This window comes from Camelus dromedarius, chromosome 6, assembly GCF_036321535.1.
Source record: "Camelus dromedarius isolate mCamDro1 chromosome 6, mCamDro1.pat, whole genome shotgun sequence".
Lineage (NCBI taxonomy): Eukaryota > Metazoa > Chordata > Mammalia > Artiodactyla > Camelidae > Camelus > Camelus dromedarius.
In genome coordinates, this window is record NC_087441.1 from 25,222,381 (window position 1) to 25,242,627 (window position 20,247).

The 20,247-nt window shown below is 35.6% G+C and overlaps 1 protein-coding gene across 6 annotated transcripts in view; it reads left to right on the forward strand.

Annotated features, from left to right (window-relative positions):
- Positions 1–126: 126 nt before the first annotated feature.
- The window catches only part of AHI1 (Abelson helper integration site 1), a 176,164-nt gene continuing 156,043 nt past the window's right edge, over positions 127–20,247 (forward strand). For 4 of the 6 annotated variants that reach the window (XR_004138351.2, XM_031456381.2, XM_031456383.2 and 1 more), the window contains exons 1-5: positions 127–293; positions 5,289–5,356; positions 6,865–6,989; positions 14,960–15,522; positions 16,201–16,379. Coding sequence is in view for 5 of the 6 variants with exons in the window: in XM_031456381.2 (XP_031312241.2) it covers positions 5,347–5,356; positions 6,865–6,989; positions 14,960–15,522; positions 16,201–16,379 (877 nt within the window). In the remaining variant the exon portion in view is untranslated. The remainder of the gene's footprint in view (positions 294–5,288; positions 5,357–6,864; positions 6,990–14,959; positions 15,523–16,200; positions 16,380–20,247) is intronic. The other 2 variants (XM_010983664.3, XM_031456385.2) reach the window with 1 other exon arrangement.

The window sequence follows — 20,247 nt, forward strand, 5'->3', positions numbered from 1 at the left end:
GAAGGGGCGGGGCCGCGAGGGGCGCCGAGACCCGGCCGCGGTCCAGGCGGCTAGCGCTGGCCGCATCGGTTGTCATGGGAACGGCGGCGTAGGCAGGCGCTGACGTCAGCTGGCGGCGCTTGCCCGCACTGCGGCACCGGGCTCCGTCTCAGAGCCCGGGTGGCTGGCGGCTGGGGCGGCTGTGGGGCGGCCTCACTCCCGGCCTGCCCCGCCTGGAGCGAGGAACAGCCCTGGACCGTCCGGGCGTCCACTCCAGCGGGACAAGCTGTCGGCTTCTCTGCTCCCTCTTCTCTGTGAGTACCCTGTAGGCCTCCTGGTGGCGGGAGCCCGGGCGCGGGCGCTCGCCCTGCCCTGGCCCTCTCTGGGGACAGCGGCGTGGAGGGCTGCTCGGGTCCGAGGGCGCGGGGGCGGTGCGCCGGCGGGGCCGTGCGGGGGCCGCGCTGAGCCACTGAGGTCTGACGGGCCCAGCGCCGCCGAGTGGAGCGAGGTGGTTTTCGAGAGGTACGTCTACGTACTTTCCTGTTCCTTTTCCTGGGTTCTTCTCCAGAGCGTTTAGCGTGGTGTCCGGAAAGAGGGAATGCAATCTTTACCTTTCCGTCTGCGGATTCTGGTTTAATAGTGTTTGAATGAAATGCGTACTAAGTACATTTATTTCCTTTTAGGCTGTCAACCTGGTGCTGAAGCTTAAATCTATGAAATGCCTTCTTAATTACACCTGATAAAAGGTGATCGATGTGCTACGTTTATGAGTCAAGTTACATTAATAGGGTCGTTTCAATATGTATACAAACAGAAAAAAAAAAGTATGTTATTTAGGAATCCCTACCAAATGGTTGTGCTGCATTTCAGTATTACTGTGAAAACATCGACAGACTGGTGTATCCGGCTTTTCCTTCTTTTGAGAAAAGGATGCTAACAAGTTTTTTCACCTGTTGCGTTTACGATTGCTGTTAGTGCTTGCGATTTCAGGAAGAAGGTTGCCTGCTACGAGGACTCTGAGAAATAAAATATTTGAAAGAAATTCAGACACTAAAGTTTTTTAAAATCGTATTTAGAATCTTAAATATTTATGGAGACTATCTTGATTTATTAATTGAATTATGTATACAAGGTTTTTGTTTCCTTTTCTCCTGCGTTATAAAATTCGGTTATGGAATGAATTATACAAGCCTCTGCTTTTTCTTCCCGTGTTCTTTAGTCATTCATTGGCTGATAATCAGGTGTTTAGAGAGAAAGTAAAATGAGATGAAATGTAACGCAGTTAATTTTCCTGTTTCGTATCTCTTAGCAGGTCTTGTAAAAGGGTTTTTGAGGGAGAAGCTTTTAAACCTAATGACGTATATAAGGTTCATGGATGTCATTTTAAGTTTGACCTTAATTTTTTCTGATGATGTTACATATCTAATATTAGTCATTAATTGTATAATGTATTTGCTGTAACATACATTAACATTTAGAGATAATCATTTCTGTAATGTTTTTGATGTGTTTATCATTAAGTAATTTTTGTTTATTAATTGAATTATGCATTAAACTACTAAATAATGGTAAATAATGGAAATAGCTAATTAATGTATCTTATCTGTCACATAATTATTTATTTTTAATACTGTAATAATGGACATAAAGGAATGTGCTTGCGACTGTGCTGATCACATTGTTTTTCAGTATTTTCTCCTTACAATATAGTAGGTGCCATTTGAATTTCCCAGGCAAGAAAAAAAGAAAACAATAAAACAATAAAAAACAAGGCTTAATGAAATTAAGTAGCTTGCCCTAGACCAGACATTCAATAAGTGTTAAAACAAGAGCCTGAATATTTTTGCCCTAGAATCATTATTACTGCCCCCCTTCTTTTGAAATGGGACTACTTCCATGAAGACAGCATAGGCCCAGCCTGCCACAAGCTAGCTGTTTGGTGGTGGTCACAGAACATTTCAGCAGGGTGAAAATTCAGGGCTGAGGCAGAAGGAGGTATGAGGTATGAAGATCAAGGCACCATAGGAGCACATAGGAGAAATACTTAACTGGGAATTTTTTAAAAATACATTTGAAAGGAATTCAAATACCAGAAGTTTTTTAAAACCATATTTAGAATTTTGTTTATTTATGGAGACTGTCTCTAGCTCCTCAAGGGGAGGCAGCTCCCCGGAGAAGAGACTGTTTGCATTTAGTGTTAAGGGATAGTTAGGAGTTTGTTAGAGAGAGAGGAAGGGCATTTCTCTGGAGAGAGAGGCATATAGGTAGTGGTATGAAGGCAAGAAAGAGTTTGGCATGTTTGAGGGCCTGTAAGTAGTTTCACATGCCTGGAGCTTACAGTGGAGAAGTGTGGTTGGGGAAAGAGAGGTAGAAAAAAGGCAAGAGGTCGTTTCATCAGTAGCCTTGGACCCTGGTGGTCAGGGCCTCATATTTTTTTCTAGTGAGTGAGTGATTGGGAGCTAGTGAAGAGGTCTAAACAGAGAAATGATACCATCACATTTGTATTCTTAGAAAGTTCCTCTGGTTGCAGTGTAGATGATGGTTTATTTTTTTAAAGGGTAGGGTGATAGAAGCATGGAAACAGTCTTAAACAGCAAACTCCTTCCAGAGTTTTTTTTGTCCCTCAAAGCTTACTGCCTCATGTCACTGCCTTTCGGGGCAAGGGAGGGGAGAAGACAGTTGGAAGGAGAATTTTAGGAAGAATCATATACACGTTTCTTCTACAGGTCTTACCTTCCATTCATCCCTCCACCTGTGGCTGCCAGGTTTCTGGCCTTCCACAAACAACTTTGCCCATGTGACTTCCTGACTGCAGATCCAGTGCACTCTTAAAAACGCGCAGCAACTCTTGGTACCACACAATGTAGACCACTTCTTTCTTGAAACTCTTTTTCCCTTGGTTACTTCTCTCTCCCAGTTTTCACCTCTCTGATGTCTTTTTACTTAATTTTTTGGGTTCCCAGAATTCTGTCTTTGGCACTTTTTTTTCTTGCAGCCATCACAAATGTAAATGATGCCCAAATCTTCAGCCTCTATCTGCTTGCTGGATTACTATACTGCTTATCAAACATAATCTGAATATATGTGCACGGATATATTGCCCCACGTGCATGTGTGCGTACACACATGTATACTGTGTATATGTGTATACACACACACACATACACACACACTAATAGCAGCTGTCACTTTTGAAGGGCTTGCTATGCTGTAGGTATTGTGCTAAGTGTTTGACTTGCATATTCTTATTTAATCTTTACAAAAACTCTATGAGTGATTTATTATTATTATTCTCCTTTGAAGGATTAGGAAATTGAGGTCCACAGAGACCTCAGCTTAATCTACTGAAAGGTCGAACTGGGATTTGAATATGGGGATCTGACAATGGAGCCAGTGCTTATAGCTACACCGTCAGATACCCAGCTCAACATGCCCCACTAAGCTCACTGAGTGCCCCCATAAGAAGTATCTATAGACACTGTGAACTCATCTACAAAACAGAAACAGACTGGCAGACTTAGTAAACAGTCTTATGGCTACTGGGGAAAGGGGATGGGAGGGGATAAATTTGGGAGTTTGAGATTTACAGATGTTAGCCACTATATGTAAAAATAGATTTTTAAAAAACTTTCTTTTGTATAACACAGGAAACTATATTCAATATTTTGTAGTAACCTTTAATGGGAAAAAATATGAAAATGAATATTTATGTATATACATGACTGGGACATGGTGCAGTACACCAGAGATTGACACATTGTAATTGACTGTATTTCAATTAAAAAAAAAGTATCTATTACAGTTGTAGCTAATGTTTATTGATGCCTATTCTGTCTAAGGTACTGTTTTAACCTTTTAATCATGTAACCCTTACAACAACCCTTTGCCTCTCCCTCCTTAGTTACTGTTAGATTTATTTTACAAATGAGAAAACATTTCCAAAGGTCACACAAGTAACTATAGGAGACTAGTTTCAGGATTTGGGTTTTAAACTACTGCACTATATTCCATTTAATTGAACTACTTATCTAATTATTCTGGCTTGAAGAACATGAGAATCATAGTTGACTCTTTGTCCTATCTCTTTAGTAGTTTTTATTGTCTAAAACGTCAATTTTCTGCTCAAGAGAAAACAAAGAAAAGAGTGTCTTTTCTTGATAACTCATAGGCATGATATAGTTCAGCTGTTTTCCTGTATATTGAATGAGCATGGAATCTATAAATGTTAAATCCTTATTTGCTTTATATTTTTCTACTTATGTGCTGTCAGGTTTCAATCACTGATACCTTTGCCTTTGCAGCCTTTTTTTTTTTTTTTTTAATTTGGAGTAGGTTGGAACATAGATGACCAGGCTTATTAGTTGTATATTTATTAGAAAGAGTAAAGGCTGACTCCTATCAGTAAAGTAGAGGAGTTTCTACAACGTGCATTTGATGACTGCTTTGTCTGTGTACTAGATAGTTGTTACATGGGTTAACTCACATAATTAGGTGTATTTGTATGATCATTCTTTTTTTTTTTTAGCGTTTCTGTCCAAAGTACCCCTAATACACATGAATGTGTATCCCCAGGGATCTGGAACCTTAACTGATAATTACTAAGTCAAATCAGATTGTTTTCCTTTTTTCTTTTTGAACAGTCTTCAGTTTTATTATTAAAAACATATGCATGTTGTGTTCTAATGCAGGAATTAATATGTTTGTTTTGGACATACACCTCTATCTTTAAATAAAATGGGAAATTCAGGAATATATACCAAGTTTGTGGTTTTGATATACAATGACACATACCCAGGTTATTTATTTGAGGAAAATGGAATGAATGCTTTGTTTAATATTCTCCAGCATAGCAGCATTTTCAGTGGTAGGTACAGAAATGTTAAATTCATTATCTGTGAATGTGCTGCCCACAAGCATACTTTACAGATGTAATAGTGATGCTTTTGGGAAAATCAGTCCTGAGGTGGTGTTTGGTTTCTTAAAAGTGCACTGCAATGTTCATTTTTCACTGAAAATCTTTAAAAAGTGTATTAACGTTCTAAGTTACATGTTTATTGCCTTTCAAAAATTAAAAAAAATTTGTTTCAAATATATAAATACTTTACTAATAGTCCAGTTTGCTTCACTTTAAAACTTTAAACTGATTCAGATGTATTCAAGTCATTTGCATAAGGGATAAGGGAACTTAGCTTTATTGGTATAAATCTGATAAGGTAGTGAACAAACAATGACATAATCTTGCATGAAGAATATTTTATAATTTTTATTTGGAAATTTCATATTACAGATAAATCCTCTTTGTTTTATAGGTTCCTAATTGAGTCAGTGCTTTGCATTATAACTCAATGCTCTCCATAAAACTGAGATATGCCCACTGGTAAGACTTTTATGAAATTTTTATATGTAATACATATTATTTATTTTAAAGTTTGGATTATTTTAAGGGGTTCTTTAGCCAATTAAGGAATAAAGTAGAAGTCATCAATCAAATATTACATTTAGAGAAATTTAATAGTTTGTTATTCAGTTTTCTATTTAATGTTGGTGATTAAAGTTAGTACGCATTCAATGGATGGCAATTGGGGACTTAGCTGGACAGGGTAAATAATAATGACAGCATATTTTTTATGATCAGAATGGATGTTTTACTCTAGAGCAGACTTTGGCAAACTTTTTCCTAAAGGCCAGACTAGTAATATTATAGGTTTGGTTTCTGCTATAGCTACTCAACTCTGCCATTGAAGCGCGAAGGCAGCCATAACAATTCTTAACAGAGTGTGTATGGCTGTGTCTCTCAATAAAACTTTATTTATAAAACATGTGACTGGCCTACAGGCAGTAGTTTGCCAGAACCTGCTGTGAGGCATTCATTAATTCACTCGGCATTTATTTATTTAAAACGTGTATTGAGTACTCAACTCTATACTAGACCCCATGATAGTAGCTAGGGATGTAGTTACTAGCTACTTAGAATAGTGGGGGGGATGCAGTATATTTATATGTATAGATATACAAATAATTATCCAAGTTCAAGTTGGCTTAACTGCTATGAAGGAAAAGAAGAGTCTGCCACATGAGAAATAGGGACATTTAAATGAGGTTGCCAGGAAGTGTTCCACCTTAGAGGCAACATTTTAACAAGCAGTTTAACACCGACTAGGTGTAAAAGAGTTAGAGGAAGTTTGCACCAGGAAGAAGCAGCTTCACATGGGAAATTCTTGTTCTGGCAAAAGAGCTAGAAAAAGGGCAGTATGGCTAGAATGTAGGGACCTAAGGGGATATTTGTTTTGATTTGAAAGTGTACGGATAGGCACACCAGGAAGTGAGAACCCTGTAGACCATATGAAGGATTTGTTTTATTTTGCCCTAAGTGAAATGGGAAACTCACAGGGTCTTAAGCAAGCATGAACTGATTTATGTTTCAAAGGGGAAATAACTTTCAGCTTTTTAGTATTTGTTGAAGGCTGATTATTGACCAGGCAAGTGCTAGTCATTTTTCATGCAAAATGATCTTTGACATAGGATTATTCTGATTTTACAGATAAGGAAGATGAAATTTTAGAGATGTTAAGTAACTTGTTTAAGGCCACGTAACTAACAGTAGTTGATGCTACTGTGTATCATAAATAAAGTTAACTTAGGAAAGGAAACTTTTAGAGGGAATAGCCCAAAAGGTAAAAGGGATACAGGTCAGTGTGGTATCAGCAAAGCCAAAAGAGATGTTTTTTGAGAAAGAAGATCTAGTCAGTTGTTTTAGAGTAGCCAGAGAACTCATGCTGGTTTATACAAGACAGTGGGATTTTTATGTTGTTTTTTATTTTAAGCATAATATGTGTGATAATGGAATTGTTTCAAAAATGACATGAGTCTTTATTTCACTCGTAGTTGAGAGTGAAGCCAAAGTGAAGACAAAAGTTCGCTTTGAGGAATTGCTTAAGGCCCACAATGATCTAAGACGTGAAAGGAAAAAATTGAAGAAAAACATTGGCAAATCTGGAGAAAAACTCTCAGTGAGTAATTAATCATTTGGTAACGATGACTTACATATCTGCACAAAATGACAGCTTTCATATGAAAACTCTGAGAAACTGGAAATTTAAGAACAGTAAATCTATGTCATGGTCAATAACATGGTAAAATAAAGCTTTCTTTAGAGTCAGCCTCCCTCTTGGAGTACCGAGTTCTTAAGTGCTGTCCTACAAGGGTAGCAGACAAACTGGTGAGAGTGACTGCCAATAACCAGGAAACTCAAAACTAGCCGTATTACACATTTTTTAAGAAAATCAAGATTTTATCCCTGAATTATGAAGAATTTATGAAGGAAGTAATATCTTACTTCAGATATTCAGTGGCTTATCTTTATTTAGACTTACTCATGTGTTTCTACCCAGCAGAACCGGAAGAAATCAATGGAACCATAAGGAGATAATTATTCTTTTGTACTTGAAGTACAGTTTCAAATGATAGAATTTTGGCAGCACACTTGAAAGGACTGAAAATACAAAACTCAAAGCAATACTAAACAAATCAGCAATTAACATCAACCCAGTTACCAGGGTTTTTAGTTTGTAATAGTATGTCAGCTAATGTACTATTCACTCTTCAAATCTATCTTGCTATTTCCATTAAATCTTTTACTCCTTTGACCATAATCTCTGTGTACACACGCACACACACAAATACACAAATAACTTCATACATGTTCTGCTAATTGATACAAAGAATACATACATTTCTTTGGCAGGAGTTTTATGAGTTATATGCATCCTACATTTTACTTGTAGAAAATTTTACCCTAGTCTATAATTTGAGACCTGTTCATTTTAATATTCCGTCTGGCAGCCATCAGTGTAACAGTTACATTGACAAGTGAGGCAAAAAAAAAAAAAGTAATAACATTGGCTAGAATACAGCCACCCACGTGTGAGGGGTTCATAGTACACCAGTGTACTACTGCATACCAGTTAAGAACTGCTGACGGAATGGAGCAGATTAGGTCTCCCGTAGTGGATGCTGCTCTAAAATGGAAAATGCTGCTGCTTCTGTACCAGTATGCAGCTTGGTAGGGAATAGTGGCATGAGGAAGACGGAACACTGCCATCCCCTTGAGAAGGTGGTGTACATTGGGCAAAAGCAGAAAGAACGCTGGAAACAACTGCCGGATATTTTTATGGACTCAAAGTAGAACCTCATACTTTCTCTCATCGTCAGAACTGGGCTTTGTGAGCATGAACAAGGGGCAGTTTGGGCCAGGAATGTGAAATTAAATGGATAACCAGAAAATGGGCCGAAGATATGTCCATTTATTTAGGATCCAGTTTAGATGTTGGGAACAACACAAGTGGGAGGCGATTAAACATGATCCAGTCAGCCACACCAGACTATTCAAGATCTCTCTTCATTTAGAGATAAGTATTCTAAAAAATAACATTTAGGAAGAGATTTTTCAGCTCAGAAGAAGAGGATTGTTCCTGGAAAACTTAGAGGAAACAAAATATTTTTGAAATGATTTATTTTAGCAAACAGAAGAGGAATACTTGCTTTAATTTACTAGCTAATGGTGTTTTCTATGTTTCAAGCACTCTTCTGAACATTTTATGTGTATTCACCCATTTGTAATACAAACAATAAAATTTTGAAGTTTTCTTTCCCTGTAGATGGAGAAATCGGATCACAGAGAGGTTGAATAACTTACCCAAAGTTACATAGTTAGTGGTAGAACCAGGATTCAAACTCTTGACAGTCTGACTGCAGAATCCTCTCTCTCAATCACAACCCTTTAGGAGCTCTTTTAATAAGGTATGAAGCAGTAGGGCCTCTTCAGAACAAAAACAGTGAATGCCATGTACAGAGCAGGCATATATTCTGGAATCAGAAGGATCTTCAGTGTTTTATAGTTATGCCTTACCAATCTTCAGAATAACTTTATGAGTGAATTCCGTTCCTGTTAACATGTAAGGAAATACTGTAAGTAAAAACCATAAATAGGAAGATTCTAAATCTCTAAGTGAGCTAAAGGCATGAGGAAAAAAACTAATTTCAATCTAACATTGATTTATAAAATATAGAAGCACTTTCAAAGAGATTCAGATTGGAACCCAGAGATGGTTTTTTTGCTTACCAAATAAATGTCTGAAAGTTTAGTAGCAAGGTAGAGAGCAAGGCTTTTAAATATAACGCTCATAGGTGAAGTAGCGCAACAACCATAGACAACCTTTACAGAAGTTTGGTTGGGAAAAGGAGTATTGTGAAGATGATACTGATTACATTCAGATATTTAAATACTGATAGCAGGAAAGTAATGGAGGGACTGATGATATGGGGCAGGAAGTTTTTCTAGAACACAGGTAAGGAAGACCATCTCTTTAAAAGAAGGAAGGAGAAAAATATCATTTGGGGTGCATGAAAATTCATAGATTTAGTAGCAGAAAGTTCCAACTTCCCATATGATGGCTTTTATCTGTGAAAGCAAGTTCAGAAATGACAACATTGGACATTAGAGATGAGTGAAGAAAGTTTGAAATGGCCATTGTGTTCATGGAGTTAAACTCATCTAGGCATTTTCAGTGCCAGGTATGGAAGAGTTGCAGATGAACAGATATGCAGCATAGAAGAATTGTCCAGTAGCTTTGAGATATCAGTTGAATTCGTAGACCATATTTTTATAATAGTACCAATTTTTGAAGTGGTTCAGGGTCTTCCAGCCATGTTCAACAGCCTCGTTGTAGTTACAGAGATGAAGGTCATTTAATTTGAATGATGCCTGCAGTTTTTCCAGATAAGTGTATTGGATCAAAAGTAGATCATATTGGCAAGTGATGACTGAAGTGATGGATTATGGAACCAAAGTATCAGGAGATGAAGATAAGAGGGACAGGATAAATACGAAGGATATGTTGGGTTCCCAGTATAATGAACTGTTGATTATTTTTCAGCACTAAGTCTGGAATGGTTTGACACTCAGCAGTAATAACTGGAACAAATGAACATAAATTGCTAAGTAGAGAATAAATACTCAAACTGTAGCTATTATTAATTTTGAAGTTGCATCTGAAATTTTACCTTTTAAAAGGGAGAATTTAAATCATGTTTTGTTCATTGTCCATCCTATATCATCTTGATTTCACTCCTTGATTTTCTCCTGTATCATTTTATCCTTGTAACAGTTACTTCATAGGGCCTATGGATAACTTCTTTTATGAATAACAGCTTCCAAAAGTGTTTTTTGTTTATTAAATTAATTTTAAAGGGTGGAAAATATTCTGAGTTCTCTCACTGTTAGTAATATCCTTTAGTTGTTTCATGTATTCATTCACCTTTGTCAAGTACTATGTTCCAAGGGCTCAGAGCTCAGTTCCCAGGAACCTGCTCAGGGCTGGTCCTGAAAATAGTCATGTCTTGGGATTTGCAGATTTAAGCAGCTAGGGCTGCTGGGTTAACCCTTTTCTGCACAGCCTCTAAACATATCAATTAGGAAAAAAGGAAAGAAGACACAAATTACCAGTATTATGAATGTAGGAGGGCATTCACTGCAGATGTGTTACAGACTTTAAAAGGATAATAAGGGAGTATTATGAATAACTTTTTGACAACACATTTAGCAGCTTATATGAAATGCATAAATTACTTGAAGGACACAAAGTACCAAAGCTCACTCAAAAAGAGACACATAACTTAAATATTATATATCTTAAAAAAACAAAAACAAAAACAGGAATCTGTGGTTAAGAACCTGCCCACAAAGAAAACTCAGTGGTTAGTTTTCTCTGGTGGCTTCATTGATAAATTTTACCAAACATTTGAGAAAGAAGTCATTAATTCTATAGAAATTCTTTCAAACTATGCAAAAAGAGGGAATAATCCACTCTTTTTTGGAGGCAGTCATTAACAACCCTGATACTAAAACTAGACAAAGACATTACAAGAAAACTACACCAGTATCTCTTTTGAACATAGAGCAGGTATCTTCCACAAAATGTTAGGGAATCAATCTTGCATTATATAAAAAGGATAATAATACACTATGACCAAGTGAGGGTTTATCTCAGGAATATATCACAACGTTTGAAAAATCAGTCGAGGTAATTCACCATATCATAAGATTAAATAAAACCATTTGATCATCTCAATAAATACAGAAAAAAAACTTGACAAAATTCATCGTCTATTCTGATAACTATTAGAAAGAATAGAAAGGAACTTCCTTAGCTTGATAAAGGGCATCTACAAAAACCTACAGTTAAGATCATACTTATAAGTAAAAAACTGAAAGCTTTTGCCCCAAGCTTGAACACATCAGTCTCAAAAAAATGCCGTTAGAGCTATTGAATGATTTTAGCAGAATATAAAGTCCAAATATAAAAACCAATTGTTATTTCTATATCAGTAATGAATATTTTGAATTGAAAATTTTAAATAGCATTTATAGCAGTAACAAAAATATATAGCAATCAAGGATAAATTTATTAAAAAAAATGCAAACCTGTATAGTGAAAACCCCCAAGCTGCTGGAAATAAAGACCAAATAAATAGATATCCAATGTTTATGGATTGGAAGAATCATCATTGTCAAATAATTATTGGCAGATTATTATCTATTCTCTGAAAATTGACCTGTTGATTCAGTTCAGTCCTAATCAAAATGCCAGCAGGTTTTTTAAGAATTGAAAATTTAATTATGAAATCTATTTGGAAATTTAAACAACAGACCTAGAATTGCCAAAGCAAATTTGAAAAAGAACTAAGTTAAAGAAATTTTACAATCTGATTCAAAACTCATGGTAAAGCTATGGTAATCAAGACAACCTGGTATTGTCATGAAGATGGTTATATAGGTCATAGGGCAGAAGAGAGTCTGGAAGGAGACCCTAATGTATATGGTTGTTGTTGACAAAATTGCCAAGGTACCTCACTGAGGAAAAGGTTAATCTTTTCAACAAATAGTGCTGGAACAATAAGATATACATAAACAATTTTATGAACTACGACTGTTCAAATAGAAACAAATCAATCACCTAAAATACAGAAGAGCTAAAACTGTATAACTTAGAGAAGAAGCAGGAAAAAACCTTGGTAACCTTGAGTTATGAATAGATTTCTCAGGATACAAAAACATGAACCATAGAAGAAGAAAGGGATAAACTGGGCCTTGTGAAAATTGAAACATTGCTAAGAAAATAAAAAGATAAGTTACAAGTTGAGAGAAAATATTCACAACACATTGTCTGATAAAGTGTATTTAGAACACTTTAAGAACTCTCAGAACTTGATGATTTTAAAATAAACAATCTTATGAAAATAGGCAGAAGACTTGAACACTTAACCAAAAAAGAGATACAGACGTGGAAGGATAGGGGTTGACTTTGTAAAAGAACACGTGGGATGCTGGAAATGTTTTACATCATGATTGTGGTGGTGTCACGGCTGTATGTATTTGCCAAAATTCACTTAAGTACACACTTAAAACTGGTGACTATTACTGTTCATGTAATTTATTAAGTTATGTCTCAATAAAGCTGATTTTAAAAACAGACAAATTGAAGCAAAAAACCTAAATGATGCCAAGACTGCAAAGATCAAAGGATAGGCAAAAATATAATAGAAAATGAACAGATGTATTTGGGACACTTCAAAATTCAGTGGTAATCCATGAATTATGAAATTCCATAAAGTAGACCTTTTTTAAGTATAGTACAAAAAACTAGAAATCAATAACAAAAGATTAAAATTAATAAACTACTTAGAAATGTAAAAACTGTCCTATGAAACTGCAAGAAAAAGGAAATCCAGACCACCAGAATAGGATATTTAAAAAGTAATGAAACTATCAGTTCAATGAAGTGAAATGTATGGGATGCTACCAAAGATGCTCTGTGAATTGTATTTTAAATGAAGTTAGTACAAAGGTTGAAAGATCGGTAGAAGAGTGTAAATGAAAAACTGGACCTCATCTGATTAGCTTTCCCAGAGTTTCATTTTCAAAATCTTTTCTTCTAGACCATAATTTTTCCTTCTAGTTCTGATACTTGGTTATCTTGTCCAAAGTTACTGCCTTCAGGAATGTCCTCACAATTTGTATATATTGCCACTACATTTCTGGTACTCACTGAGAAAGTAGAAGAAATATGCATGTGCCCCATTTTGACATAATAGAAATTCAAGATTATTAGGTATGACTGTATTCATAGAAAAAAGGTAGAAATAAGTTTCTGAAATGATTAGCAATGATTTTCCTAGTATGAAACAACCAGGATTGAGCTTTGGGTCTTTTTTTCCCCTAAATGTTTTCTGATTTTTTCTGTTTAATTTTTTGCTTTTTTTTTTTTTTTACTATTTTAAGTTTGGCATATATTACATCTATGAGAAACAGAACATATGAAAAGAAACTTCTTTGAGAGAAAATATTTTTATTATATTTGATTAAGAGAGTTTTTTTGAGGATATGACTTCATAATTTGTCCTTGAATAGATAGAATTTGGAAATATATTTAGGTGAGCAAAAGAGTCTTGGAGATGGTAGAATGTTGGATATATAAATGCTAATTGTTTTAGCATTTTCCCATCTTTTTACATATATTAGATATTTTCTAACTACTTTTAAACATGCAGATTTTAAAAAATTGAACTTCAGTCTTCATCAGTAAGCTCATCCATTTCTGGGAGAATTCTTCATTGATAACTAGCTTTCATCTTGTAAGCACTTTGGTTTTGCCCATTCTGTTTTTCAGCATGTCTCTTAAGCTTTTATTTCTGCCACTCAAAATTATAATTCTATTTCTTTTTTAATCTCATATGCTTTTTAATTTCTTCATTATATTAATTTCACTTATTTTAAATTATTTTATGTTATTTATTTTTCTTCACTGTTAATTTTTCTGTTTTATTGGATTTGATGGCTTTTCTTTCATTGTGATACTTCCTTTCAGTGTTTGTCAGCTTTTAGTTGTTAGTCATTTTTCCATATGAGAATTCCTCTTCTGCCTGTTGGTTGTTTTCAGCATAGTTTGCTTCTGCTGTTGGTGAGGGTGTGCCTACCTGAATAGATGCTGCAATACTTCTCTGTACACAACTGCTTTATCCTCTGGGTGAAGGTCACCAGGTAACACAGACAGAGGTGGAGGACAGAGCTGTCCTTCCCAGCTTCTCAGTTGGTTGTCCTCAGGCTTATCCTTCCTTCTTGTATTATTTGACTCTGTGCTTATGGCTTTTTCAGAACCACCCTTTTCTCTGGAGAAGTCTTTTCCTGTGGGCTATGGTTTTTTCTGGTAGTTTCTTAATAGATCTAACCCTGCCTATTTTTTATCCTTGGGGAATTTCTCAAAATATTAATTTTATTACTAGTAACATTCCTTTTTGATTTTTAACCTTATTTTCTGTTAAAATATCTCTCATTTTGAATAATGTTGATTGGGGAAAGACGTACAGGTGTGTGCTTAGTTTGTCATTTGATGTAACTTGATAATACTTGATACTTAGCAGTATTTGCAGTGATACGTTTGAACTAATTGCAGGTAATCTGAGAGCTATAGACCTTTGGTTTTAGAATGTAACTATAAAGCAAGATAAATGACGTGTATGTGTTTTCTATTGGGGAACATGAAGTACTATTACCATGGCTCTTTTAGCAATTTCTCAAATATCCCTTAACTAGATTAGAGTATGGATCATTCTGCCAAAGAGGAAAGTAACATTTGAGATTTGAGCAATAATTCACTTCTGAAAAGTCAGTAAGTGCTTTTCCCCATGTTAATTAACTAACTCATTTGAGCTGAAGTTAACTCACAAGATTACTAATCTAATGCTGGGAAAATAAACTAGGAAAGTGCCCACCGTTGCCCTAGAATGGTATCACTGTGCTCAAGCAAAAAAATGAAATAATCCTCACAGTATTACACATGGTTGAACACTCATTGTTATTTTATCTTCATGTAACTAAACTGTGCTTAGCTGAAACTTTGTTATTGTGTTGTTTTTTTCCTAGCTTGACGCTGTTAGAAGCAATCTTCAGAAAATTAAAGAAACTAAAAGTGATTATATAAGTGCTGCTGACATCTATAATCCAGATAAGACCATGCGAGTCCCTAAAAACAAACCGAGGCATCTACAGTCAGCCGCTGAAAACCCAGATGATGATGTTAGTGTAGAGGAAGACACGCAAGAAAAGGCAACTAAAAAGGCTGTAAAGACAGCGCTCCAGGTGACTGCACAAGAAGTGGAACTGGAAACTCTTGAGAAGAAGGGGGATTCCACACCTCAGAAAGCACCGACCAAGTCACAGCCGGGTGCCACCCCTCAGAAAAGTGAGAGGGCCAAGGAAGAAAGAGAAAATAACAGTTTAGATGAGGAAGATGAGCTGATGCAGGTATACCAGCTCCAAGTGGCTGAAGAAATGGCGAAGGAGATTAAGAAGAAAATCAGAAAGAAACTCAAAGAGCAGTTGACTTACTTTCCCTCAGATACTTCACTGCACGATGACAAATTGAGCAGTGAAAAAAGAAAAAAGAAAAAAAAGAAAGTTCCAATTCTGTCTAAATCTGAAACAAGGTATGTGACACCGATAAATATAAAATGTCCTCTTTAAAAAAAACACTCTTATTTTCAGCTTTTGAATGATACCTGTAGTTTCACAAAGAAAATGTCTTCCAATTGGACACGTGGCCAGGACAGTACTAACAGCTCACCTGTATGTAGCACCTTCCTGTGTGCTAAATGCTTTACAAGGAATATGTGCTATATTCCTTGTAACAACCCTGTGAAGAATAGTAGTATTATCATCCAGTTCTGTGGATGAGGAAACTGAAGGGTTTTCAGTCACAGAACCAGTAAGAAGCACAGCCGAACCTTGGCAGTCTTGCTCCATAATCACCACCTTTAACTCTTCACTTACGTCTGCTTCTTAAATAATTACCCAATTATTACCCCCTTTATTGAGTTACAAGCGCCTGTTTGAGTATATGAAAATAGCATTTTTCCATATTTTACAAATAATATTTACTCATTGTAGACTTACAGACACAGAGAAGAAAATAAAAGCAATCCAACCATCCAAAGATTACTATTAGCTTACCATTTTAGTGCATGAGAAATACATGTATCTCCCAATAGGAAATAATACCTATTTTAGGATTATCCTTGCCTCAATTCACTATTCACTTTGCTGCACCATAAGTAGTAATAATAATGGTACCTTTCTGATGGCTTGTACTTGGATTATATTTGCAGTACATTGGTCGTCTCTAATGACCCAATCGAAGCTGAACAAAAGGAATCTCCAGTTGGAGCAGTTACTTCAGATTCTCATCAAGATGATGAAATAAGCTCAGTGGAACAAAATGTGGATGACAACATGCAAGATGACACAAAATCCAAACCAAAAAAAAAGAAAAAGAAGGCTAAAGCAGGTTTGTTATTCAAATTAAATGAAAAATGCGTATCTTGGTAGGAAACACTTGATTCTAGGACTTCAGTCCTTAAAACTAAAGAAAATCTAGTCCCAAAGGGTATAATTGAAAAAAATCCAATGTAGTATATTTGGTACTTATGCTTGGATTCGTTTAGATTATAGCATTCATTTGTTTGTAACTATGGGTCTCTGTAATATCAGTCTTACTTGTCGTCTCTAATTAGTGACTTGATTCAACTCTAGAATGACATTAACTTTATAGCTGCTATTGTGGCATAGAAGATTTTTCTTCTTTATGTCATTGCCCGTAAATAATTATGACTTATAGCATTGAAATCTGTAAATGGTCAACAGCCCATAAAAATTTCAGATGTTAAAGCTGCATCTCTGTCGAACGTGGTATCTTCCCAGTGCCTCCTAATTCAGCATCTCTCCTTCCTGCCCGCTTTTCGTTTTACCTCTTGCATTCTCCCTTCCTCTTTACTCATTTCTTTTTTCTTATTTTTCTTTACTTATTCTTGCCTTTTTCTTCTTACATCTTTTTTTCTTTTCAATTTCTATTTAATTGCCAAAAATTGAAACTAAAATAAGCAATTTTAGAGTATATGGTACTTATTCATTGGATGATTTAATTGATGGTGTTCTGTGGTTCCTGTAATTAAATTTTTAAAAAGAAAAGTATACGTATTACAAATATGCTACTTAATGAATTTTCACAAACTGAATATGCCTATAAAGTCATCATCTAAATCAAGAACCAGAACATCATTAGCACCCAGTAGTAGGACAACTACTCTCATGACATCTAACACATAGTTAATTTCCCCCTATTTTTCTGCTTTATTATAAATAGAATCATAAATACTGTGCTCTTTGTGTCTGCCTTTTTTTGCTCAAAATTATTTTTGTGAGATTTATACTACTGTTGCATGCAGTTGAGCTTATTCATTATCAGTCCTGTTTTTGTACCGTGTAGATATCCATTGTGTGAATAAACCACAATTAATTACCTATTCTATTGATGGACTTTTGAGGTGTTTTCTAGTTTTAAGCGATTATAAATAAAGCTATAGTGAACACTCTAGTCACATTTTTTGGTGAGCATGTGTATACATTTTTGTTGGGCATATTCTTAGTAGAGTTGCTAAGTCATAGAGTATGTATATTTTAATAGAGACTTCCCACTTTCCACACTTGGGTTACCAATTGATACCACCAATATTTGAGAGCTTCCATTGCCCTACATCTTCACCAATATTTATATTGTCAGTGCTTTAAAATTTTAATCATTCTTAGGAGTGTGTAGTGATGATTTCATTTTGACTTTGATTTGATTTCTGTGTAACTAGTGAAGTTGAACATCTTGTTCATGTTTATTGACTACTTGGATTCCTTCACAGTAAATTTGTTCATATCTTCTGTGTATTTTTTAAGAAATGAAATTGTCCACTTTTTTCTTATTAATTTGTGAGAATATTTTATATAACTAAATAGCAGACTTTTCCCAGATATGAATACATATATATTGCAAATACCTTTCCACTCTGGGTTTTATTATTTTTCCCCTATTGGTATCTTTTGAAAAACAGAATTTTTAAATTTTACATAACCCCATATTATCCATGTTTCTCCCTTTGATGGTAAGTGCTTTCTGTAATTTGTTTAAGAAATCTTTCCCAAATTCTGAAGATACTTCTCTATATATTATTTTTCTAAAGGTTTTTTGTTCCACTTTTCACATTTAGATCTGCAGTTTATTTGGAATTGAGTTTTGTGTATGGGGATAGGTAGTGGTCCAGCCCCATTTTTTCCTCGTATAAATATACAATTGACCTAATACCACTTACTAAAGAGACCAGATTTTCATCTGCATTTCAGTGTCACTTTTATCACAAATAACATGACTCTGTAAATGGGTCAGTTTCGCTAGTCTCTGTTCTTAGATAGTTTGCACCACCACCACCACCATGTCTTAATTACTTTAGCTTTATAATAGCTCTTGCTATTTGGTATTGAAAGTACTCCAGTGTTTTTCTTCAACATTGCCTGGGCTGTCCTTTACCCTTTGCACTTCCATATGAATTTTAGAAGCAGCTTCTCTATTCTTCATTCCTCCCCTCTGATTTTGATTCAGATTGGGTGAATCTGAAGAGATACACAATTTAGCAACTCTCTAAATAGATTTCAAATCTTTACAAAGTATCCTTGCCATCCATAAAATTGTTATGCATCTCTGTTTATTTGTAAATTTCAGCAGTCTCTTTAGATTAATTTCTAAGTATGATTTTTTTTGTTTAATGGATATATAATTGACATACAATATTAAATAAGTTTTAGGTGTACAACGATGATTTGATGTTTGTATGTATTGCAAAGTGACGTTTCTCAGTGCTATTGTACATAGCATTGCTTTTTAAATTTTTGTTTTCTGTTACTGATATTTATGTAGAAATGTAATTTAAAAATTTTTAATGTTGTATCCAGTGTTCTTGCTAAATCCATTTACTTCTTAGAGTTTACCCATATTTTGAATTTTCTGCATACACAGTCATATCATCTGTTAATAATGATAGCTTTATTGCTTCTTTTTCAGTTCTTATCTCTTATTCCTTATTCTTCATACACCGGCTAGGACTTCCATTACAGTGTTAAATAGAAGTGGCAATAACAAGTCGTCTCCTCTAGCTGCCAGCCTTGGATGAAAACTTTATTATTTCATCATTGAGTGTGATATTTGCTATAAGCTTTTTGTAAATACCCTTTATCAGATTAATGAGCTACCCTCTATTCGTAATTGGCCAATCATTTTTTTAATCATGAAGAGATACTGAATTTTATCAGGTACTTTTTCTGCATCTATCAACATCATCATATTAAATTTCACCCTTTTTTTCTATTAATGTGGCTTATTATTTGATTAAGCCATCTTTGTGTTCTTGGCAGTGGTTGGGGAGACCCACTTTGTTGTGATGTATTAACTCTCTCTTTTTTAATCTATTACTGGATTTGATTTACTGGTACTTTGTTAAGGATTTTTGTATCTGTGTCATGAGAGAGATTGGTTTGTACTTTTCCTTTCTTGAAATACCCAGAGTTGTTGATGATCTCAAAAAGAATGGAGGGATATTTCATCTTTTTGAAGCTATTGTATTGAATATATTCATGTTTAGGGTTGTTATATCTTTCTGTCAGATTGACGTTTTTATCATTGTCTTAGTCCATTCAAGCTGCTATAACAAAATATTGTAGACTTGATGGCTTAAACTATAAACATTTATTTCTCATGGTTTTGGAGGCTGGGAAGTCTAAGATCAAAGTGCCTGCAGATTCAGTGTCTGGTGCGGGCCCACTTCCTGGTTGCAGACTGGTGTCTTCTCACTGTCCTTATATTGTGGAAAGGGCAAGAGAGCTCTCTGGGGTCTCTTTGATAAGGGCACTAATCCCATTCATGAAAACTACCCTCATGACCTAATCACCTTCCAAAGGCCCAGCCCCTTAATACAGTCACATCGGAGGTTAGAATTTCAGCCTATGAATTGTTGGGGGGACACAGCGTTCAGTCTATAGCAGTCATTACGCAGTGTCCTTCTTTATCTCTGATAATCCATTTTCCCTTAAAGTCTACTTATGGTTTGAGTTTGCATAGTATGTTGTTTCCCATCCTAATTTCTCCACCATGTCCACGGTGTACCCTTAGGTGGTGCCAACCTGGTCAGGGAGGGGCAGCCTTCAAACCTGTGTTTGGCCCGTGGTCTCCAGGTCTAGGCAGGGCTTGTTAGTACTCCATTCCGTCCCTCCCCATCCACTGGACTCCCTGCCTGTGTCTGCTTTGCATCCCTTTGTCTGGGCCACGGTGTCTCTGCATT